The 20,542-nt window shown below is 47.0% G+C and overlaps 1 protein-coding gene across 7 annotated transcripts in view; it reads left to right on the top strand.

Annotated features, from left to right (window-relative positions):
• Nucleotides 1–20,542, top strand: part of CLEC16A (C-type lectin domain containing 16A) — a 210,929-nt gene that overhangs the window by 53,340 nt on the left and 137,047 nt on the right. For 4 of the 7 annotated variants that reach the window (XR_003792983.1, XM_029219257.1, XM_029219255.1 and 1 more), the window contains exons 10-12: nucleotides 1,315–1,546; nucleotides 16,213–16,342; nucleotides 20,205–20,305. Coding sequence is in view for 6 of the 7 variants with exons in the window: in XM_029219257.1 (XP_029075090.1) it covers nucleotides 1,315–1,546; nucleotides 16,213–16,342; nucleotides 20,205–20,305 (463 nt within the window). In the remaining variant the exon portion in view is untranslated. The remainder of the gene's footprint in view (nucleotides 1–1,314; nucleotides 1,547–16,212; nucleotides 16,343–20,204; nucleotides 20,306–20,542) is intronic. The other 3 variants (XM_029219260.1, XM_029219256.1, XM_029219258.1) reach the window with 1 other exon arrangement.

The following is a 20,542-nucleotide window of genomic DNA, read 5'->3' on the forward strand; positions in this document are numbered from 1 at the left end:
GTAAGGTGGCCCCCAGAACACAATTGGTGGTTGTTTGGGGTAAATTCATAAGATGGATAGACCATATCAAGATAATGGAAAAGTTTACTTTAAAACTTTTCTGTTTTTCAATGACAAGATGGTGTCGGAATATCATCCAGACCCTGGAGAAAAACACTTCAATCAGAATCCTGCCCCAAACAAATCAGGGACAATTTTTGTGTGTGTGTGGTCTTTGCTACTTTCTAGACCTGGTTCATTTGCATGTAAATACTTTTTAAAGAGCACTAAACATGGAACTGAGTTTGAGCTCCTGGTGAAGCACTATTATTTTAGAAAGAGCGTGGGCTTTGGGATTGGGCAAGCTTCAAATTCTGACTCTGCAGCTCAGTAGCTGTGTGACATTGGGCAAGTCACTTAACCCTTCTGAGCCTCATTTCTCATCTGTAAAATGGGACTGATAATCCCTACATCTCATGGTTGCTATAAGGACTGAGATACAGCCATGTTTTCCACAACGCAGGATATGAACCATGGTGACACACAGGTCTTTTTCATTTCTCTTAGAAGCCTTCCGACTTTTCAGGGGAAAACGTCTTCCTTGGGGGCAAGCTTCCTTTGGGGACGAGCTTTAACTTATTACTCATACTTGCCAGGCTCCCCTTCTAAAGAGAGCCAGCATTTGGTTACATCCAATACACGTTGCTTTTCCTTTTCTATTTTTTATTGTTATATTAGCAAGGTACACTGGTGTTCCATTTCTGTTGTGATATACAGTTCCTTTTAAAATAAATATATTTAAATTAGAAGTTAATAGTGTGCTGTGGTTAAGACATAAATTGTGCAGATGGTAAGTGGTTTTGAATCCCAGCTTTGCCACCTCCTGGCTGTGTGGCCTTGGGCGGTCACGTAACATTTCTGAACCTCAGTTTTCTCATCTGAGCATAACATGGGCATAGCAACAGTACTATTTTGTGGGGTTTTTGTAAACTTTAAGTGAGATAATATAGTCAGAGCCCTTAGAACAGCATCGGGCACATAGAAAGTACCATAAAAGTACCACTTTCAAAGTGTGTTTCTGACCTTTGGAAAGCAGGGAGCTGGTGTGGGTTAAGTGCAGAGTGACTTAGGACTGTGGGCAATAAATGGTAGCTGGTGCTATGGTTTAGATTATTTAATAGTGATGATGTTAATAGTAGTCATAATAATCAACGAGGAGGTAGAATTTGTTGTATTGAAAGGAATTTCTTGGGGCAGAAACTCTCAGGAAGCTTGATAGGAGCCAGTGAGATTGCAACGTTCAAATCCGCCTGTTACCTTGGTTTGACTTTCCAGGCCAAGCCCAGCATTCGGTGCTTCATTAAACCCACGGAGACGCTAGAGCGGTCCCTTGAGATGAACAAGCACAAGGGCAAGAGGCGGGTGCAAAAGAGACCCAACTACAAAAACGTTGGGGAGGAAGAAGATGAGGAGAAAGGGCCCGCCGAGGATGCCCAAGAAGACGCCGAGAAGGCTAAAGGTACAGAGGGTGGTTCAAAAGGCACCAAGACGAGTGGGGAGAGTGAAGGTGAGTTGCGCCCGTGAACGCCGACCTGACAGCCAGGCTGTCCTCTGTGTCTGGTCCCCCTTATGTGTCAGTGGGTGCAGCTGTCATTCCCGGCACCGGTGTACCTCATTCTACACAGCCAGCCACTGGGAAGCAGCTGTGGGCAGATCTGGTTCAAGGCCTGCCCTTGTCGGATGGGTGGCTTGGAGCAAGGCCCTTTCCTTTTAGCCCCGTGCCTCCGTTTCCCCATCTGTCAAAAGAGGCTAACAAATAGTATTTACTTTGTTATTAAGAGAATTAAACAGATTAATACAAGTAACATGCTCAGAGCAGTGCCTGGCACATGTCATAAGTATCTCCTGCTACTGTTACTACTGTTATTATTGTCATCTTTATCATTACTGCTGTTCTTATTACTCCCGATAACCCGGGATTATGATTTTTGACAGAAGTCATTATTTCCAGTGCACTGCAGGGAGAAAAATAGCCCATGTTTAATGAAATTAGGTGCTTTTAATAAGATTATGGTTTTTTGGCATCAAATGATCAAATATAATCCCCTAGATTCTTACATTAAGATTTTTTTCAAGCCCTCATCTGTTTAGAGTGAGGTACACTTGTGTTTGGTGCCTATGTGCTCAATAAACAGAATCGTTTTGTCCTCTTTTCTGCCGTTGTCAGGAATGATTCTGGTTTATTTTTCACCTCCCTCTCGTTTAGATGCTAACACCTCCTCCATCTGGAGAGCGTTGTCTGCTCTGGGATGAAGCAAGCTTGAACTGTCCAGCTGCTTGTGTCATGGGCCGGGCTCACAGCCACACAGATGGGGTCTCTGGCCACGGCCCCAGGCACTCAGGGTGGAGGAGGTGATGGGATCAAGTGGGGTAGGGACTCTGCTCGCCAGAGGGGAGCTCCCACCACACCTCTTGGGACAGAAACGGGCTCTCCTCAGCTCCCAGCTGTGTTCTGCTGGGGGTGTGGGGAGCATTTCCTGCGAGCCATCCTCCTGGGTCCTGGGCTATCAGTGGCTGCTCTGCAGTCAGCTCCCCAGCCCATCAGCCCGGACTGTGTGCGTCCAGGGCCTCTGAAGCTGGAGAACAGAGCAGCTCAGTAAATCAGTGACTGAGAACACATTTGTTTTGGGGAGTTTGCTGCAATTGGGCAGCCAAACCCCACCCCATCCCCACCCTGCTGGCCCCATTCTGATTTTCTTGGCAGTTCTCAGCGAATGCCACGATCACATTTCGATAAGTATAACTAGAGTGTCTCCCCAGTGCCACCAGCCCTCTTCTTAAGGCTGAGATCTCTAGTACGCTTTTATTTCTGTTCAAAGTGTGCACGTAAGCATCTTGGTTTAGGAATTCCTTTTTGGCTTGGGAAGCCTTTGCCAACAAATGTCACTTTGGTGGGGAGGTGAGGGGCAGACACAAGGTAAGCCATACATGTTTGCTTATTTGGATCGTTTTGACTTTTTTTCTAACTTGGGAGAAAACTGTCTGCTTAAACCCCTGGGTTTAGCTGTCCTGTAGCCATATGGGGGGGAAAACGGACGACTTCACCCCATTTTGCACCCTGTGTTCTCGTCAATTTTGTTTTGGAAAGATGCTACCTCTTTTGTTCCAGTCCTTTTAAGGGCTGCTGTCTAACCAGGCCGGGGCCGTGACTAACCGTGGTGTGGACAAGGGCAGGCTTGGCCTCAAACACACAATCAAATGACTCAGCCAGGCGGCCCAGTCCTGGCGCACAGGGGCTTCAGAGGTTCAGCAAGGCTGCCGTCCCAGCTCCCAGGTTGGGGTCGGGGGAAGGACTCCCTGCAGGCTGGGCCCACCTGCCCTGTGCAGGGGGCACGGGGAGAAATGTTCACCAGCCTCCAAAACACTGTTTTCTGGGCGGTTACTCAGCCAGGTTGTGCCAGGCAGGGCCCAGGAATTTCCCCAGAGACTTTACTTGGACGGCTGATGTAGACTTCAGAGCCCGGTGGAGCGAGGCCCTCCGCGACTCCTTGCCTTTGTAGTGCCCTCCTGCTTTCTCGAATGCATATTTGTCTTCCCACCCAGCTCACTGTAAATAAATACAACTTTCACAGGCCTGTCCAGCAAAGAGACACCTAACTGGGCAGCAGCAGCTGTACTCTGGGGCTTTTTGAATTGTTTATTTGATCTCTTAGATAGTCTCCTGTTTGAAGGTGTTCTCTCCTTAGACTGTATCTGTGTTTGGGTGAAACCACACAGCTGTTAATTCCTGTGACTTGGAAGGGTGTCAGGCACATTTTCAAGCCAGAGGACAGTGTAGATGGGGGAGGTGCCTAGGAGATGGGAGATGGGACCTACGGTCCTGTCTCACCAGCTAGACCTATTGTGTGCCTTGGATGGCCTCCTTAAGCTCTGGACCTCATTTTCCCTATCTGGAAATTGTGACCGTAGGAAATGTAATGACTTTTTTTTTTTTAAATGAGGCTATGTTAGGATTCTTGTAAGATTTAGACATTCAACTCAGACTAGCTCAAGCAAAAAAGGCAGTTATTGTTCATGCGACTGGGAGGCCTGGGCGGGGCTGGACTGGGTGCACAGACAATCATTGGCCGTGTGAGGCTCGCATCCTGCCAGCCTACCACCGAGTGGAAAGGGAGCTGCTCCTTCCCACGGGCTGCAGCTGGAGTCTGGGAGCCGATGCTCGTTGGTGCTGACGGACCTGGCTTGCTCACCCTGTAGAGGGATGTTCTGTGCTGAGTGGCCAGGCCCTGTGTTTCTACCCTAAGGTGACTGCCTCAGAAAGAAATGAGGCGCATTTATCGGAAGAAGGGGGCATGGGTGCCAGGCCAACAGAAACAGCAGGTGTTCCCTTAGAAAGCCACACTATTTCTGTGTACTCCGCCATTTTCCTCAGGCCGTCTTCTCCCTTCCTGTATTTCATTTTTCTTTTCCATTCCCTTCCTGTTTTGAGGTGGACATGTGGCTGTTTTCTCCTCCAAGTCATTTCTTCTCTAGCGTGCTTTCTTGCATTGTCCCTGGATCTAGGGGCTTGATGACAGCCTTGACTCTGAGTAAAGAGATGCTGGCGCCAGCTCCCCCCTGCATACCCTGCCATTTTCATCCATTTCAGTGGTGAAATCTTTACTTAGAAAGGTGGCGTAAAGCACAGGAGTCAAAAGACATGTCACGAGTCACAGTTCTGCCATGACCTGATTTGTATGTGGCATTGACTTGTTTTTTTCCTACAAATGCAGCACCCAGAATTCACACCTCCTCCACATTTAAGCCCTGACAAGAGTTGTGTGAAATGAATATGCACCCCTGGACCCTCCACTCTCACCCCCAGTTTGCAAAGAAATGTGCTCTGCCTCGGGTCCCAAGTGATGGGCAACTCATTCTGAAACCAAAAAAAAATCACAGGCCCCCTCACTTTTCAGAAGTTGAGTGCTGAAAGGAAGACCAGGGTGCCCTGGTCCCTCTGGCCAGAGGCAAGTCCACCCAGATGCACTTCCATGTCAGTCTCCTCTTCAGTCTGGAAGGACCGTCATCTCTTTTTGGATTCAGTTAGAGCAGTAACTTAATAAATGGGCCTAGGACAAGAGAATGAATCGTTTGAACTTCTTGTTTGAAAAATAGGGTTTGGCCTGTGGAAAAATAGGTTTTTTGCTTATGGAAAAAGTGTAGGCATCAGTTTCACAGCCTGACCTTCAAAGCTTGCTCCTATCTTGAATCCCCACGTGGGCATGGAGGGAAGGGAATGGCACTGACTTTGAACCTGCCAAGTCAGCTGGGCGTTGGGGGTGCCTAGGAGTTTAGAGCCCCAGCTTGGCTTTTTTTTTTTTTTTTTTTTTTCTTTTCTTTGAAGTTTCTACTGAAATGAAATGGAACCTGGCCTCATTTCTGCAAAGCCAGAGCCAGCCCCAGGCCCGGCAGTTTTCTGATTGGGGCGAGCCAGGGACTAGCTATCAGGAGGTCGGGGTCTGCATCCCAGACACCTGTGGCTCAGCCCCTGAGGAGCTGTGTGACCCTGGGCAAGTCATCACCCTTTCTGTGCTTCTTTACCGATAGAGGGGGCTGCACGATGCCCAGCCCTCAGGTTGTCAGCGATGAGAACATCGGTGCCTCAGCGTTTAGCCTGTGACACATGAGCACTGAATAGGAGCCGTGGCAAGATGAAGAGCAGAGTGAGGAGCCTGGAAGGGGGACTTGAGCCTGGCTGGTCACCCCGGCGAGTTTCTGCGGGGCCTGTTTCTCTGTTCATTTTTGTAACGAATAGTGAGGTGGCTGAGTTGTGGTGGGGCATGGGCCGCTGGGGTAGAGAGGTGTGGGAGCACCAGCTTTTCCAATGGGCTTAACTAGTATAAGGAGAAGGATTGGAGGTCAGTTTAGACAAATCCTCTGAAAAGCAACTTCCCAGAAAAAACATTCTGAATTCAATCTCGTGCTGTCCAGTAAATGGTAATAAAAGCAAAGGAAGGGGTACCCCCAGACACCCAGCACATACACACGCTGTCATTGCCAGGCTTTGTTGGCCTCTTGCAGTTCTGCTCCAAAGCCAGCCAGTAGCATGTGGTCCTTCCCATATTTCCTAGGTAACCAGCAAGGGCATCTTTCTCCTCTTTCCCTTAACCTTCTTCTGAAGGCTTTCTTATCATCCCCTTCCCCTCTTTTTATTGTCTGGCCTCACCATGATTGCTGGAATGTTGACCACAGAGGACAACTGAGAAAATCCTTGAACTTGGAAAGTCAAAGACTGTTGGGAGGTCATGCCTGTCATTTCCCTGAAAAGCACTTCGTTTACCAAATACTAATCAGATTAGAATGCCCATCATCCTGGGAAGTTGATGAATTATGGCTGTTATTTAAAAAAATCAGGTGTGTCAGGGTACTGGGGAAGCTCACAGGTTGGGCCAGAGTTGTCATATCAAGGGACAGAGGTTGATGTCCTTGGGTCCTGAGAGTCCTCAGGCCTCTCCTGCACATTTGCATCGTGGTGCAACCATCACCACCTTCCAGCCCCAGAATGCTTCATTATCCCAAACTGTAACTGTACCCACAAAACATTTTCCCTCCCTCCTGCCCCTGGCAGCCATTACTCTGCTTCCTGGCTCTATGAATTTGACTAGTCCGGGTGCCTCATATAAGTGGAATCAATGCAGTATTTGTCTTTTTATGACTGGCTTATTTCACTGAGCATCATGTCCACAAGATTCATCCATGTTGTAACATGTGGCAGGATTTTCTTCCTTTTTAAATCTGAACGATATTTCATTTTTTGGATATATTACATTTTGCTTATCCTTCCATGCATTGGTGGGCACCTGGGTTGCTTCCACCTTTTGGCTACTGTGAATAATGCTGCTGTGAATATGGATGTGCAGATCCTCTTTTGCTTTTGGAGGTTATTGTGGAAACAATAGAGGCCAAGGAGGGCCCAGTCAGGGCCTGCTGAAGCCAGAGGAGCTGGACATTTGGGTTCTTGCTCCCAGCCTGGCAGCTTCACAGGCATGTCCCTCCACTCCCAGAGGCTCAAAACTCAGTGGTGTGAGGGGTCCCCCCACCAGCAGGCTCGGGTGCTGGAGCCTTCACGATCATGGGCCACGGTGCCCGGCACAGGAGCTGATATCGCACAGATGCTCCTTTACATGACACAGCTGACGTGCAGAGCTGGAAGAGGCGCCTACAGCAGCCAGGGGCAGAGCCCACCTCCTGATCCCTCTGCGCCTCAGTTTCCCTTCCGTAAGCTGCCGAGATTCCGCTAGATCAGCATTGCCCCAACTGTGGACATGGAGATGGCTTTGGGTGGGACAGAGAGGGCCTTGAAGACCATAGTGTGAGGATTTTTGCCGAGAGCTCAGCTTCAGGGGAGCCTCGTGGTGGGTGTATGTGTCTGACACCCCCTCACTTTCCCTCATCTCCCCTTTCCATGCGCACAACAGGCCTCAGCACTGTTTATTCATCGTGTGTATATTTCCACCGTTGCTTTCTGTTTATACTGGTTTTATGCTGATTGTAGCAATTGCTAAAAATATTTTATTTGAAAATAATTTCAAATTTATGAAAAGTGAAAAAAAGCAAAAATAGTATAAAGAACACCTGTTTACATCTGGAGGCACATGATGCCCTTCTGTCTGTCCTTCGTAGGTGATGTTAATTTTGGCCACCTGGTTAAGGTAAGGCCTAGTTTCTGCACTGTATCGTTACTTTCCCTTTTCTTAGCAACTAATTAGCAATCCATGGGGAAACACTTGGAGATAATGCAGATATCCTGTGCCTCATTAAAATTCCCCCTTAGAACCCTCCTGCACTGTTGGCGGGGATGTATTGGGTTGGCCAAAAATTTCATTTGGTTTTTTCCGTAAGATGGCTCCAGTAGTGCTTAGTTGTCTTTAACTTCATTTGAAACAATTTTGTTAGATTGTATTGTGATAGCTGTCATATCAGTGTGCATTTAAAAAAAAAAAACATCAAAATTGGTGAATTTTTCTGTAGACATTTTAATATTGAAGATGGAAGAAAAAAGCAACATTTTCGGCATATTATGCTTTATTATTTCAAGAAAGGTAAAAACACGACTGAAACGCAAAAAAAGATTTGTGCAGTGTATGGAGAAGGTGCTGTGACTGATCGAACATATCAAAAGTGGTTTGTGAAGTTTAGTGCTGGAGATGTCTCGCTGGATGATGCTCCAGGGTTGGGTAGACCAGTTGAAGTTGACAGAGATCAAATCGAGACATTAATTGAGAACAGTCAATGTTATACCACACGGGAGATAGCCGACCTACTCAAAATAACCAAATCAAGCGTCGAAAATCATTTGCACCAGCTTGGTTACGTTAATCGCTTTTGTGTTTGGGTTCCACGTAAGTTAAGCGGAAAAAAACCTTCTTGACCGTATTTCCTCATGCAATTCTCTACTTAAACGTAAGGAAAGCGTTCTGTTTTTAAAGCAAATTGTGACAGGCAGTGAAAAGTGGATGCCGTACAATAATGGGGAACGGAAGAGACCGTGGGGCAAGCAAAATGAACCACCACCCGCCACACCAAAGGCTGGTCTTCATCCAAAGAAGGTGATGTTGTGTATATGGTGCGATTGGAAGGGAGTCCTCTATGACCTTTTTCCAGAAAACCAAACAATTAATTCCAACAAATACTACTCCCATTTAGGCCAACTGAAAGCAGCAAAAAAGCATCGAGAATTAGTCAACAGAAAACGCATAATCTTCCATCAGGATAATGCAAGACTGCATGTTTCTTCGATGACCAGGCAAAAACTGTTATATCTTGGCTGGTAAGTTCCAATTCATCTGCAGTATTCACCAGACATTGCACCTTCAGATTTCCATTTATTTCGGTCTTTACAAAATTCTCCTCATGGAAAAATTTTCAATTCCCTGGAGACTGTAAAAGGCACCTGGAACAGTTCTTTGCTCAAAAAGATAAAAAGTTTTGGGAAGATGGAATTATGAAGCTGCCTGAAAAATGGCAGAAGGTGGGGAACAAAATGGTAAATATGTTGTTCAATAAAGTTCTTGGTGAAAATGAAAAATGTGTCTTTTATTTTTACTTTAAAAACCGAAGGAGCCTTTTGGCCAACCCAATAAACTGGGTGCAGCCACTGTGGAAAACAGTATGGATATTCCTTTAAAAACTAAAAATAGTTTTACTGTATGAACCAGCAATCCCACTCCTGGGCATATATCCAGAAAGAACAAAAATCCTAATTGGAAAAGATACACACACCCCAATGTTCATAGCAGCACCATTTACAATACCCAAGACATGGAAGCAACCTAAGTGTTCATTAGCAGATGAATGGATAAAGATGTGGTGTATATGTGCAATGGAATATTACTCAGCCATAAAAAAGAATGAAATAATGCCACTTGCAGCAACACAGATGGACCTAGAGATTATCATACTAAGTGAAGTAAGTCAGACAGGGAAAGACAAATATCATATATCCCTTATACATGGAATCTAAAAAATGCAAATGAACTTTACAAAACAGACTCACAGACATAGAAAACAAACTTATGGTTACAAAAGGGTAAGTGGTGGGGAGGGATAAATTAAGAGTATGAGATCAATAGATATACGCAACGGGACTTACTGTATAGCACGGGGAACTATATATTCAATATCTTGTAATAACCTATAATGAAAAAGAATCTGAAAAAGAATATATATATGTTCAAGAATATATATATGTGTGTGTACTTTGCTGTACACCTGAAACTAACACAATATTGTAAGTCAACCATACTTAAGTTAAAAAAAACTCCCCCTTAGATATGGCATTCATTGATGATTCTTGCTGACCCAGTCTTTACCAGGATGGTGGTACAATGTTGGTTTTCCAGTGTCAGCACTCGGTATTCCATTGTAAGCAAGATTCCTCCCTTCTTCCCATTCATTTATTTATTTATCTATCTCTTCTTGGCACAGACTCATGGATTCCAGTTTTTTAGTGGTTTCTATTTCATTACTGTGTTTAATTAATTTGATACTCAAATCATCCCAGATTTGGCCCTTGAGAATCCTTTCAAGCTGGCTCCTATGTCTTTGTGATCTGCTGCCATCATTTTTTTTCAATCAGTCCTGACACTTTCTGTCATAACAAGGTATTCAAGGTTCATTTCCCACCTACTGTGCCCTTCCTCAGGGTTAATTTCTCTGAAAAGCCCTGGTTCCTTTCAATGGGCGATGGTGTTAGAGGCCAAGATCTGGGCACCAGATGTGCTCATGACTACATGGGGTGTCTTGCTTTTTGGCCCTTTCAGTGCACAGAGCTAGGAAATATATGCATGTATGTATACAAAATACACATTACCGATTCCTCCAATTCCAGTCAATTCCCAGAGGGTCCTTTCTTGCCTTCTCCCACTCCAGATTTAGATGTCTCTTCTTTTACAGCGAGAGCCCTGGCTCCCAGTGACATCAAAACATTTACGATTTGCTCAATCCTATAATACATCTTTTAAAAGTTCCAGAACTGTTCATTGTTTGATAAATAAAGAGTTCAGGGTTGTTTGCAGTTCCCTGCTCCCCACCACCACCAAATACTTCATGTATCCCCAGTCCACAAATTGAGGGTATAGAGTCAAGTATTGTGTCATGAACTACTTGGATCTGTCTGCCTTTCCTTTCTTTTCCCCCTTCAGGATAGGTATGGTATTCATTTGAAATATATTTTGGTCTTTTTTGTTGTTGTTTGTTTGTTTGTTTTAGTTTAGGGTTCTCCCTTCTCATTCGTATTGATTTAATTTCTTTTTTTTTTTAAATAATTTGGAATGTTAACAAACTCAAAACTTTTGCAAAAGGGTTTGTACAAAGAAGTGTCCTTCCTCCCACATTCTTTCCATCCTGTTCCCCTCCCTCTTGTAGATAACTAACTTATTGTTCTCTGGAATATCCTTCCTGCGTTTCTTTGTGTAAAAAGCAGCAGAGGTAGGTATGCTTCCTTATTTTCCCTTCTTTCTTACATGCAGGGTATAGCCCACGGTGTATGCTCTTTGGCACTTGGCTCTCTTCACTTAGCACTATCTCCGGAAATCACTCCGTATCAGTTCACCAGCGATCTTCCTCATTCCTTTCCCAGCTGCACTGTGCATACCATAGTTGATTCAACCAATCTTTATGCTCAGACATTTAGGTAGTTTCCAGTATTTTGCAATTACAAGTAATAGTGCACTGAATACCCTTGTAAGTGTGCATTTTTATATCGTTGGAGGTGTATCTTCCAGATAAATTCCTGCGAGTGGGATTGCTCAATTGAAGGATATAGGAGTGATTTAAAGTTTTCGTTGAAAATGTATTTAAGTAAAAAAAAAAAAAAAAAGTGGGAGTTCAAATAAAATGATTAATAACAAATAGTGCAAGCAACACACAGACATGGCAGGAATTGTAAAGGCAGGCAAATGACTGAAGTTTGAGCAAAACTGGGCTAGAGTGTTGCTGCAGTCCCTTCAGACTCCAAAACAGAAACCTGGTGGGGTGGGAGCTCATGGTAACGAAGCTAATAACTGAGGGTCAGATGGAGCCGCCTGGGAATTCATCATCAGCACCTGGGTCCTGGCCTCAGGCCCATCGGCGGAAACCTGTGTCCACGTGAGCCCACTGTTCTGCTTTCCCTGGTGGCGGCAGCGCGACGAATGCACCTTGGGAGGGGAGCTAGGCCTCTCTGAGGCGGGCGTAGTGTCAGCAGAGAGGTGTGGCAGTGGGGGCCCACAAGGCGGTGCAGAACCATGCCGGACCTCCTGGTGTGGCATAAAGAGGGGTGCCCTTTGACCCTCGATCACCAAGACAGGCCAGATGCTCTTCGGCAGCCACTTTTGAAGATGGCTGTAGAATCCATTTTGGAACGGTGAGAATCTGGCGAGACCCTCTCCTCAAAAACCTATTACCCACTCCTCTCATGCCCACATAGCATTTTGCATACAATTGCAGGGAGCTGGCAGAGCTAGGTAAGCATTGCTACTTTTAAGAGTTGTTTGGATAAAATTGTTTAAAAGAAGGGGAAAAACCTGTTTGGCTTTGAAAGAAGCGTTGTGTATTTTACCTAGAAAGCTAAGTGGAGCAGCTCATCCCACAACCATGCCAGCTGGAGGAGGAGTATGTCGGGGGGAACAGGGGCGCAGCTGTGAGAACCAGGGTGACACAGCCGAGGTTCAGAAACCTCGTTGTGCATGGAGATTCCCTTGTGGGCCTGGTTCTGCACCAGGACATGACCTAGGAGGTGGGAGGGGGAGCAGGCTTGGCTTCTGCTGCTGCTTTTCTAGCTGTGTTGAGCCATACTTCTGGGTTTCTGTTTCTTCAGATTCAGTATTCAGGACCAAACTAGTGGTTTTCAGGCCATTGTGTGGGAAGCTCCAGAATTCCAGAAAGGAGCTTTAGGGGCCTCTGTGGAGGCCGTGAGGGAACCCGTGGTTGGAGATGTTCGGGCACCCGCCCACCCACTCTGTACCTGGAGCAGCTCTGCTCTCACCTCTTACCATGGTGGTGCCCTGGGAAATTGTCATTTAGAATTAATATGCACCTGCTCAGCAAAGTTTGGTGAGCGCTAGACTGGATTGTCTTTAACCTCTCCTCTATTCCAGAATTCTCAGAGTCTAGGGAGATGAAAAAGCCAAAAAGGGACAACCATGTCACAGCAGGTGGAGGCACTAGGGCTTGGCCCCGGAACCTTGGGGAGTCCTTGGAGCTGAGTTCCTGCTGTGTCAGCCAGGCAGTCAAGGAGGAAGGGGGCCTCGCAGCACTATGGGAAGCAGGTCAAAGGTCACAGGGCAGAAGCCGGAGACTGGGACCATCATCTCACTTGGTAGTCTTCAGATGTCTTTGATGGCACGCCCTAGTAGTAAACAGAAATAAATACATAATTGAACATGCATCTCCCCAATAGATATACATTTATTGTAAACTATACATATCTGTATTAATGTACAAATGTTATGTACATCATAACACAAAGTAGATTTTTAAAAGATGATAATTAAAAATAATAAGAGGTACTGCCTAGCGAATCATCTGGCATACCCACTGAAGTGTGTCTGCACCCCACTTTGGAGAAGACGGGGGTAGTTGGGAGGCATCTGAAGGAGGCTGGTGGAGGGGAGGATGCGAGTACGAGAGAGAATGGTGCTTCTCAGACAGCAGTCTGCAGCGCCTCCCGCCCTTTGCCGTGGCCGCAGGCTGCGTGGACTGCTGTTTACTCCGTAGCTCTTGGTGAATTGATTCACTTGTTTTTTCTTAGATTTAGCTTCATCCTAAGCAGTAACATCCACAAAAGAACAGGTTTTCTGTGCAGCTAGAATTTTCTTCTAATGCACATTAAAATAAATACAAAACTATGCAGGCACATTCCACTTAAAAATCACGTGTCAGCCCCCACCTGTGTGAGGGTCGGCTGCGGGATCAGCCCCCACCTGTGTGAGAGGGTCGGCCCTGTGGGAGACTCTGATCTGCGGCGTCTGACTCCAGACCACATTGGGAGGGAAGGGCCTGGTGCAGGCAAGCCCCCTCCTCCGGGTCCGGGCCCACGTGGGCATGTGGGGATGCAGTCCTCAAGCCAGAGGATAGTTGCAAGCACGGTCACGCCTAATAGAGTCCCAGAAAGGTGGCGAGGATGCGACATCCCCCGGTGAAGGCACTGTGCACACACTGATCGCAGGCTGAGTGGGGCGCCCTGCACGCCACAGCTGCTGTGCATCATTGCCAGCCCTGCCTGCCGCCAAAACCACCCCCGGTGGCCTGTCATCCATTGCTCCACTCCAGAGATGTGTAGTGAGCACTTGCCGTGTGCCAGGCCCTGGACTAGACACGAGTTCTGGTGGAGAACAAGACAGATAAGGCAGCTACTCTCAGGAAGCCCACATCCTAGTTGGGGAAGGCAGACAAGAAACAAGCAAACCAGTAAATAGAAAACAGAAAATCCAGGTGCAGGTTTCCCCCCCACGGGATCCAAAAGTAGAGCGGTCCTATGAAACCTTTTGTAGGACAAGATGGCGTAAAGCCAAGACGCAATTACCTTAGGACACATCTTGGTAACAGATTCACAAAATAAATGGAGGTAAAGCACCAATGCTCCCAGACACAGTTCACAGCTACGGCAGCTTGACGCTGAGGTGCTGAGTGGGGTTCCCGGGAAGGAGCTTGGCGGGGCCGCTCCCGCTGCATGGGGTGCCTGCCGCCTCTATAACGGTTGCTGCAACACCAACGCTCAATGCTATTTCTGCTTTTTGCCTATTTTTGTAAAAGGGAAAATCCTTTTCAGGTTTCTTTTGGTTAGAAAAAGAGGTACTAACGTAGGTCTTTCATAAAAGCGAAGTGGCCTAAAGCAAACTTTTTGAAAAGGTGGGGATACCTGTAGTTATACATGCTATAAAGTAAAATCAAGATGGGGGGAGGGGACAGATCTATACAGGAGAATTCCCAGTAATTTATGTAGCTGTTCCTCCCTCAGGGAGACAGAACAGAGCTCCTTAATCCTTAAGTGTGGGCTGTGCTTAATGACTTGCTTCCAAAGGGTGTGGGATGCAAGGAGGAGGAAAAGTCACTTTCCAGTGGAGAAACTTGACCAACATTCTCTTGGCCAAATGATTCAGATGAACATCCACAGCCATAAGTCATGTCAATAGCCTGTGCCCTTGATAGGATGTGATGAGAGGAGCACTTCCCCTCTGCGGTCTTCCTCCCAGAAACCCATAACCCCAGTCTAATTATCAGAAAAACGTCAGTCAGAATGCCCCAGATTGACGGGCATGCTACAAAATGAGGACCAGTCTCCTCAAACTGTAAGAAAGGAAGGTCTGAGAAACCGTCACAACCAAGAGGAGCCTAAGGAGATATGACAGCTGGGTATAACGTGATATCCAGGATGGGATCCTAGAATAGAAAAAGGGTATTAGGGAGAAACTAAGGAAGTCTGAATGAAGTATGGAGTTTAGTTCATGATAACTAAAAGAGGTAAAGGAAAAACCAGTGGGGAGGGTGTCTGAGAAGACGTCTCTGAGATGGTGATGTTTGAACTGAGCCCCGAATAATGTGATTGAGTTGTGCCTGGGTAGGGAGGACTGGGGTGAGAGCGTTCCAGGCAGAGCAGACAGCTCTGTAAAGATCCTGGGGCCGAAACAAACTCACTCCGGTCAAAGACAAGTGGGAAGGAAGCTCAGCACAGCTGGCGGGGCGGGGAGGGCCCCGAGGTGAGGTCAGAGGTGGACGGGGGCCAGGCCGTGCGAGGCCTTGATACCATGAATGGCATTTGGATTCCATCCTGAGTGTGATGGGAAGGCAGAAGGGGACCTGGGCTAATTTCCACTTAAAATCACTTGGTTCGGTGTGGACCACAAACTAAGGGGGCGAGAAGAGAAGCAGAGGCCACGTGGGAGGCACGAGTCCAGGGGAAGACGATGACAAGGCCGTGGCAGAGCCCAGGTCCGCGGCCCATCATTCCTGAACAGAGATGCAGATTCACATTTCATCCTCTGTTTCCCCTCATCATGTCTCCCGAAGATGGGGGGCATTACCTGAACTCTGGGTTCTAAGAACTAAGTATTTGAAGGTCCACACCTGTGCATCAAGGAACTCTGTAACAGCACACCTCACGGCACAACAACCGTCCACCTCTAACTCAGGATGTTTTCCTTTGTTGGTTCAGACCTTTTTCTCAAAATGAAAGTGTACACCGTGCTCGAGTCAGGTGCTACAAAAGTTGCCCCTACTTAATTGGGAAAAATAAAACGGGGTCCCTCCCCCTCTCTGCTTTCTGGAAGTTGTTAAGTGGGAAGGGAAAACAAACGCTTCAGTCATGTCAGAGCCTTTCTACAGTGTAAACAGTTTCAGAATATTTTCAGTGAATTTGGTTATGTTTTATTAACCACGTGTCATTTCTTCCACGCTCCTCAACTCCTCTGGGAAGGAAGCATGGTATCAATAAAGTAGAATAAATAACTGTTGAAGAAAAAAATCTTGAAATAAATCATTGCGATCTGTGCTTTCTTGTCAAAATCAGGCCCCATTTCTCAACGCTACCAAGATGAAAGGAGAGAGAGGTTCAGGCCCCCCAGCGTGCATATTGCAGGGGCTCCACCACCGCCGTCGAGCGTTTGCTGGACGCGTGCGGAGCAGTCTGCCAGGCTCCTTCTTGAGCACAAGAGTATCTGTAAAGCTCGGTCTGGGGCCGTGTGGGCTCATCCTGGTGTCTGTGTTTGCTTCCAGAGATAGAGATGGTAATCATGGAGCGCAGCAAGCTCCCGGAGCTGGCACCCAGCACCTCGGTGCAGGAGCAGAACACCACGGACGAGGAGAAGAGCGCCGCCACTGGCCTGGACAGCGTCCAGTGGAGCAGGTAGTCGCCGGGACTGCGGGAGGGCTGCCCCCGAGCCAGCCATCGGGGGCTGGGGGTAGGGCACCGCTGCTCAGTCTCTGGGATGTTGTGGAAGGAGGTGCCTTGGCCGGGTGCCCACAGAGGATAAGCCAGGCCTCTTCCTGCCCCCGGCCCCTGCCGATGGCCTCTTCTGCCTCCCGGCCAAGCCGTTCTGCTTCTCCACCAGAGACACGGCTCCTCTCGAGAGGCCACAGGGACAGAGCTGGCCCTCAAGGCCGTGGTATTCGCCCCTTGGAATGAATGACCGAGGCATGGCACTACCACCCCAAGCACTTCGGTGCTGGGCCGCGTCCTAACGAGTGTGGCCTTGTACCAGCTGCTCCTGGCCATACTCTGCTGTTCCCACAAAGGATCCCCTTGGGGGAAGCGTTTGGATTTCATTCATTTGCTGCCGTCACGTGCACCACCGTCGGTAGGGCCTGACCTCGTGACTCAGCCGGCACGATTTAATGCTGGATTTAACGCTGCTGTCCACCTTCAGCTTCTTGCCTGATTGTTCATTTCAGTGATGGCTGCCCAAACTACACCCTCTGAAAGCTTCCAGATGCCACATTGCCTGCAGCCTTGCTGTAGCACCACCCCTTCCAGAAGGAATTGGGTGGAGGGCTGCTCCTGAAGTTGCAGCAAACTGTTAGGAGGGCTTCTTCATCCTTATCAGATGGCCCTACTGCGCAGATGCCTGCAATAACCTCCTAATCCCATATTAGTGGTAATAAATGCACAGCAACATGGTTTCTCTGTCAGCCTGCAAGGCATTCACTTCCTGAACTCTCACGGTGGGGTGGATGAAACACACACACACACACACACACACACACACACACACACACACACACACCCTATTTATTAATGCAACTTAAAGACTCGAAGCAGGCTAATTTTTTCCTCTGCGTCTTGTTTATCTCTTTCCTGGCATGTGTTTCAGTTATCTAACAGACAGGATCAATTTTTATCAGTTGCACAGGGGAGCCGCTTTTAGTTTTGGTTAAATAAAAGTCATTGCAGCACAATGTGGGCCGTCAGTTGTACTGACAAGGACCTTTCTGATTTTGTGTTGTGACAACAAAATGTGACACCTGAAGCTCTGAAAATTAAGAAAATCATTCTAAACACAGAAAGGGAGGGGGAAGCAACCTTTAGGTGCTTGCACGGCTTTAATTTGAATATGAATCATTGAAAAACCAAAACTGACATGTCGTGGGGGATGCTTAGGCTAATGTAGGCACATCTGCTTAACAGAATATTAGCGGCTGCTTTTCCATGAATACTGTCATGATGTGTTCAGTTTCTTAGGATCTAATAAATGGAAACAGCATGTATTTTGCATAGTATGGTAATACTGTAGCTTTCCTAAAGGAGGAAAAATACCCATGTGTTGTCAAAAACAAAAAGTCAACCGACCAGAAAGTTACGTTGGAGTGTTGGAGTTGAGACTTCTTTTTTTCCTGAATTTTAATGAAGAGAGGGGTTTTCTTAGAGTTGATTGAGATTGTTTCTTAACTTTCGGTGACTTTGTCATCTTCTACCACGTGGTTCATAATGGAAGCTGATCCTGTGTCTTAAGTTGGGCCACATGCAGATTTGTGACCCCCAGGGACTCTGGGCAGGAGCTGCGCTCTGCTCTGAGACCAGGTGCTAGGGAGAGACTGTCCCTGGTGGAGAGTTGCCAATACCTTTGCAAAGGTATTGAGTTGTTGGCTGTCAGAGACACCGCCACGGACTTCTGTCCTCTCACCTGCACTGAGCCAGGAGGAGGGCACTGAGGGTGAGGGAGGGGACAGTTTGTCCTTGACATGAATTGGATCTTGACATTGGTCTGTTTGTCCAAAGAAACAGCATAGTACAAAGTGGAACTGTCCTTATATTTGCCATACACTGTGGGCTGTATCTGCATTCATGGTTAAATATAGGCGTAAGAAACCAGAAACCATTCACAACATTCTCTGTTTTCTTTAAAAAAAAAAAAAAAATCCTTTTAAAATTTAAAAAGTAATACACATTCAGAAAATGTAAAAAAGCTTGAAAAGTATAAAGAAGGGAAAAAAACTCTCCATAATTCAAAGGCAGCTGTTATTAGCATTTTGGTGATTTCCTGCCAGTTTTCAATGCCAATATAGTGGGAATTCTGCCCTTCTTCTCCCCAATAGCTTATACCCCCAATAGCCATGTATATTACTTTTTATTCTTGGTTTTCTCTAATATCAAACCCCAAGCATCTTTTTCACTTTATTGTACTCTTAGTAAACAAAATTCTAATGGCTTCATAATACTTCGTCTCATGCAAGATGGTATATCCACTGAGCCCTCCCTCTGCTACTGGGCATTTGGTTATTCTTATTATTCCCAAAGGAAAATACAGTCCAAATTCCAAGCAGCTGGCTTACAAGAAAGTGTTTTATACTTTATCCTGCTCTTACGTTTGGAAGTGTTATGGCTAGGGGCTTAGAAAAAAACAGATCCACACATGGCAAAACTATTCGCGCATTTGAATGGTGATGACAGATCGGGGGCTCCAGAGAAATAGAGCCTGAACGTAAATGTTCCTTAAAAGTTTCTTCCTTTAATTTCTGTGTGTCACGTGTTTGTTTGAAATGTTATGACAAGTGCGTTTCACTGCTTCTGCATTTTTCAATATAATATTTTGGATCGGTGATACATTTGTGGAGTATCAAAATTCAAAAAAGTATAAAATGTTTTGCAGTGAATAGTCTCCCTGTTTCTCTGCTGCACCATCTCGCCCCCCCCACCTCCCCGCCCAGTCAGCAGTGTTGACAGTAGCTTGTGTCCTTCCAGGGGTAAAGTGTGCCCTTGGTCACTCATTGAGTTGCTGTGTTCTCTTGGCTTCAACCTGGCATCCGGGGGCAGCCGCAGACAGTCATGGGATCAGAGCCTCCTGCCTACAGGCCAGATCTGTGCATATTCTATTATCCTTGTGTTGAAGAGTCTTTCCGGGCCAGGCCCTTCACCTGGAAGGGCAGCATTTAGGGTGTGCGGTTTGTGATATTTGCAGCCACTCTATAGATCTCACCCACAAAGCATCAGGCGAGAGACTTCCTATCGATCCCTTCCAGTCCGGGAAGGTCAACCCAAGAAATCACTGGACCAGGACCTGCCAAAGTGAGATCGTGGAGAAGTGCCCTTGGAATACTCAAAATAGAAATCCAACAGCAGCTCTCATGTATGAGCACTTTCCACCCTGTGCCTGGGCCTGTGTTAAATGCCTCTCTGTTTTCATTTTGCTTGAATCCTCACTGTGTCCCCGAAGGGTTTAATCCCCACCTTGCAGATGGGGGAAAGTTTTAGGTAATGTACCCAAGGGTTTGCAGCTAAGTAGAGGCAGAATCAGAAGTCGAACCCAGGCAGTTCTTGCTCCAGGGTCCACATTCTAAAATTGTTCAGACTTGTTGGTACCTTGTCTGCTAGTGTGAGTCTATTACATTGCCCCGTTTTCTTCATTCTCTTGTCACTCTTCGAAGTGATGATGTGGCGTGTCCATTCTCTGTCTGCCCACTGGCATGGAAGTGCCACAAGACCAGAGACTTGGTATCATTTATCCCCAGTGTCTGGGACAGCGGGTGAACGATGCTGAGTGATTAAGTGGTTGGTTCGTTCCTTAGTCGGTTTACCCTGGAGACGACAGCTTCGCACGGGCGGGGCCTGCCTCTCAGTCCCCTTTGTGTCCTCCAGGCCTGGTGCTGGACTGGGCGCACGGCGGATGCACTGCTTGCTGGCGGTGGGGCTGTAAAGGGCTAAGGCAGCTGCTTCCCGTGTGCAGGTGAGGCTCGTGCGTGCCACGAGGCTCATGCGTGCCCCTCTTTTCCAGACCCTTCCTGGATATGGTGTACCACGCCCTGGACAGCCCAGATGACGATTACCACGCGCTCTTCGTGCTCTGCCTCTTGTACGCGATGTCTCATAACAAAGGTAAGCTGCTCAGCTTGTCCGCCTTCAGGGAAAAGGAAAGCTGCTTTCCTTGAAGAATTTGCTTTCTGGTTTTGGCAGACTCCCACCGAACTTCTCTTCAACCTCGTTAGAATTTTTCAGGTGCTTTTCTACAGACTAAAGCTGCGGGAATCGGTTACTCAGGCAGCACGGGGCTGGGGCAGGCAGAGGGGGAGTTTCAAGTGTTGACCGTCCAACCCAGCATGACTGTTTGCACTG

The sequence above is a fragment of the Monodon monoceros genome, unplaced genomic scaffold, assembly GCF_005190385.1.
Source record: "Monodon monoceros isolate NGI ecotype Baffin Bay Population unplaced genomic scaffold, NGI_Narwhal_1 Super_Scaffold_13, whole genome shotgun sequence".
In the NCBI taxonomy this organism is placed as follows: domain Eukaryota; kingdom Metazoa; phylum Chordata; class Mammalia; order Artiodactyla; family Monodontidae; genus Monodon; species Monodon monoceros.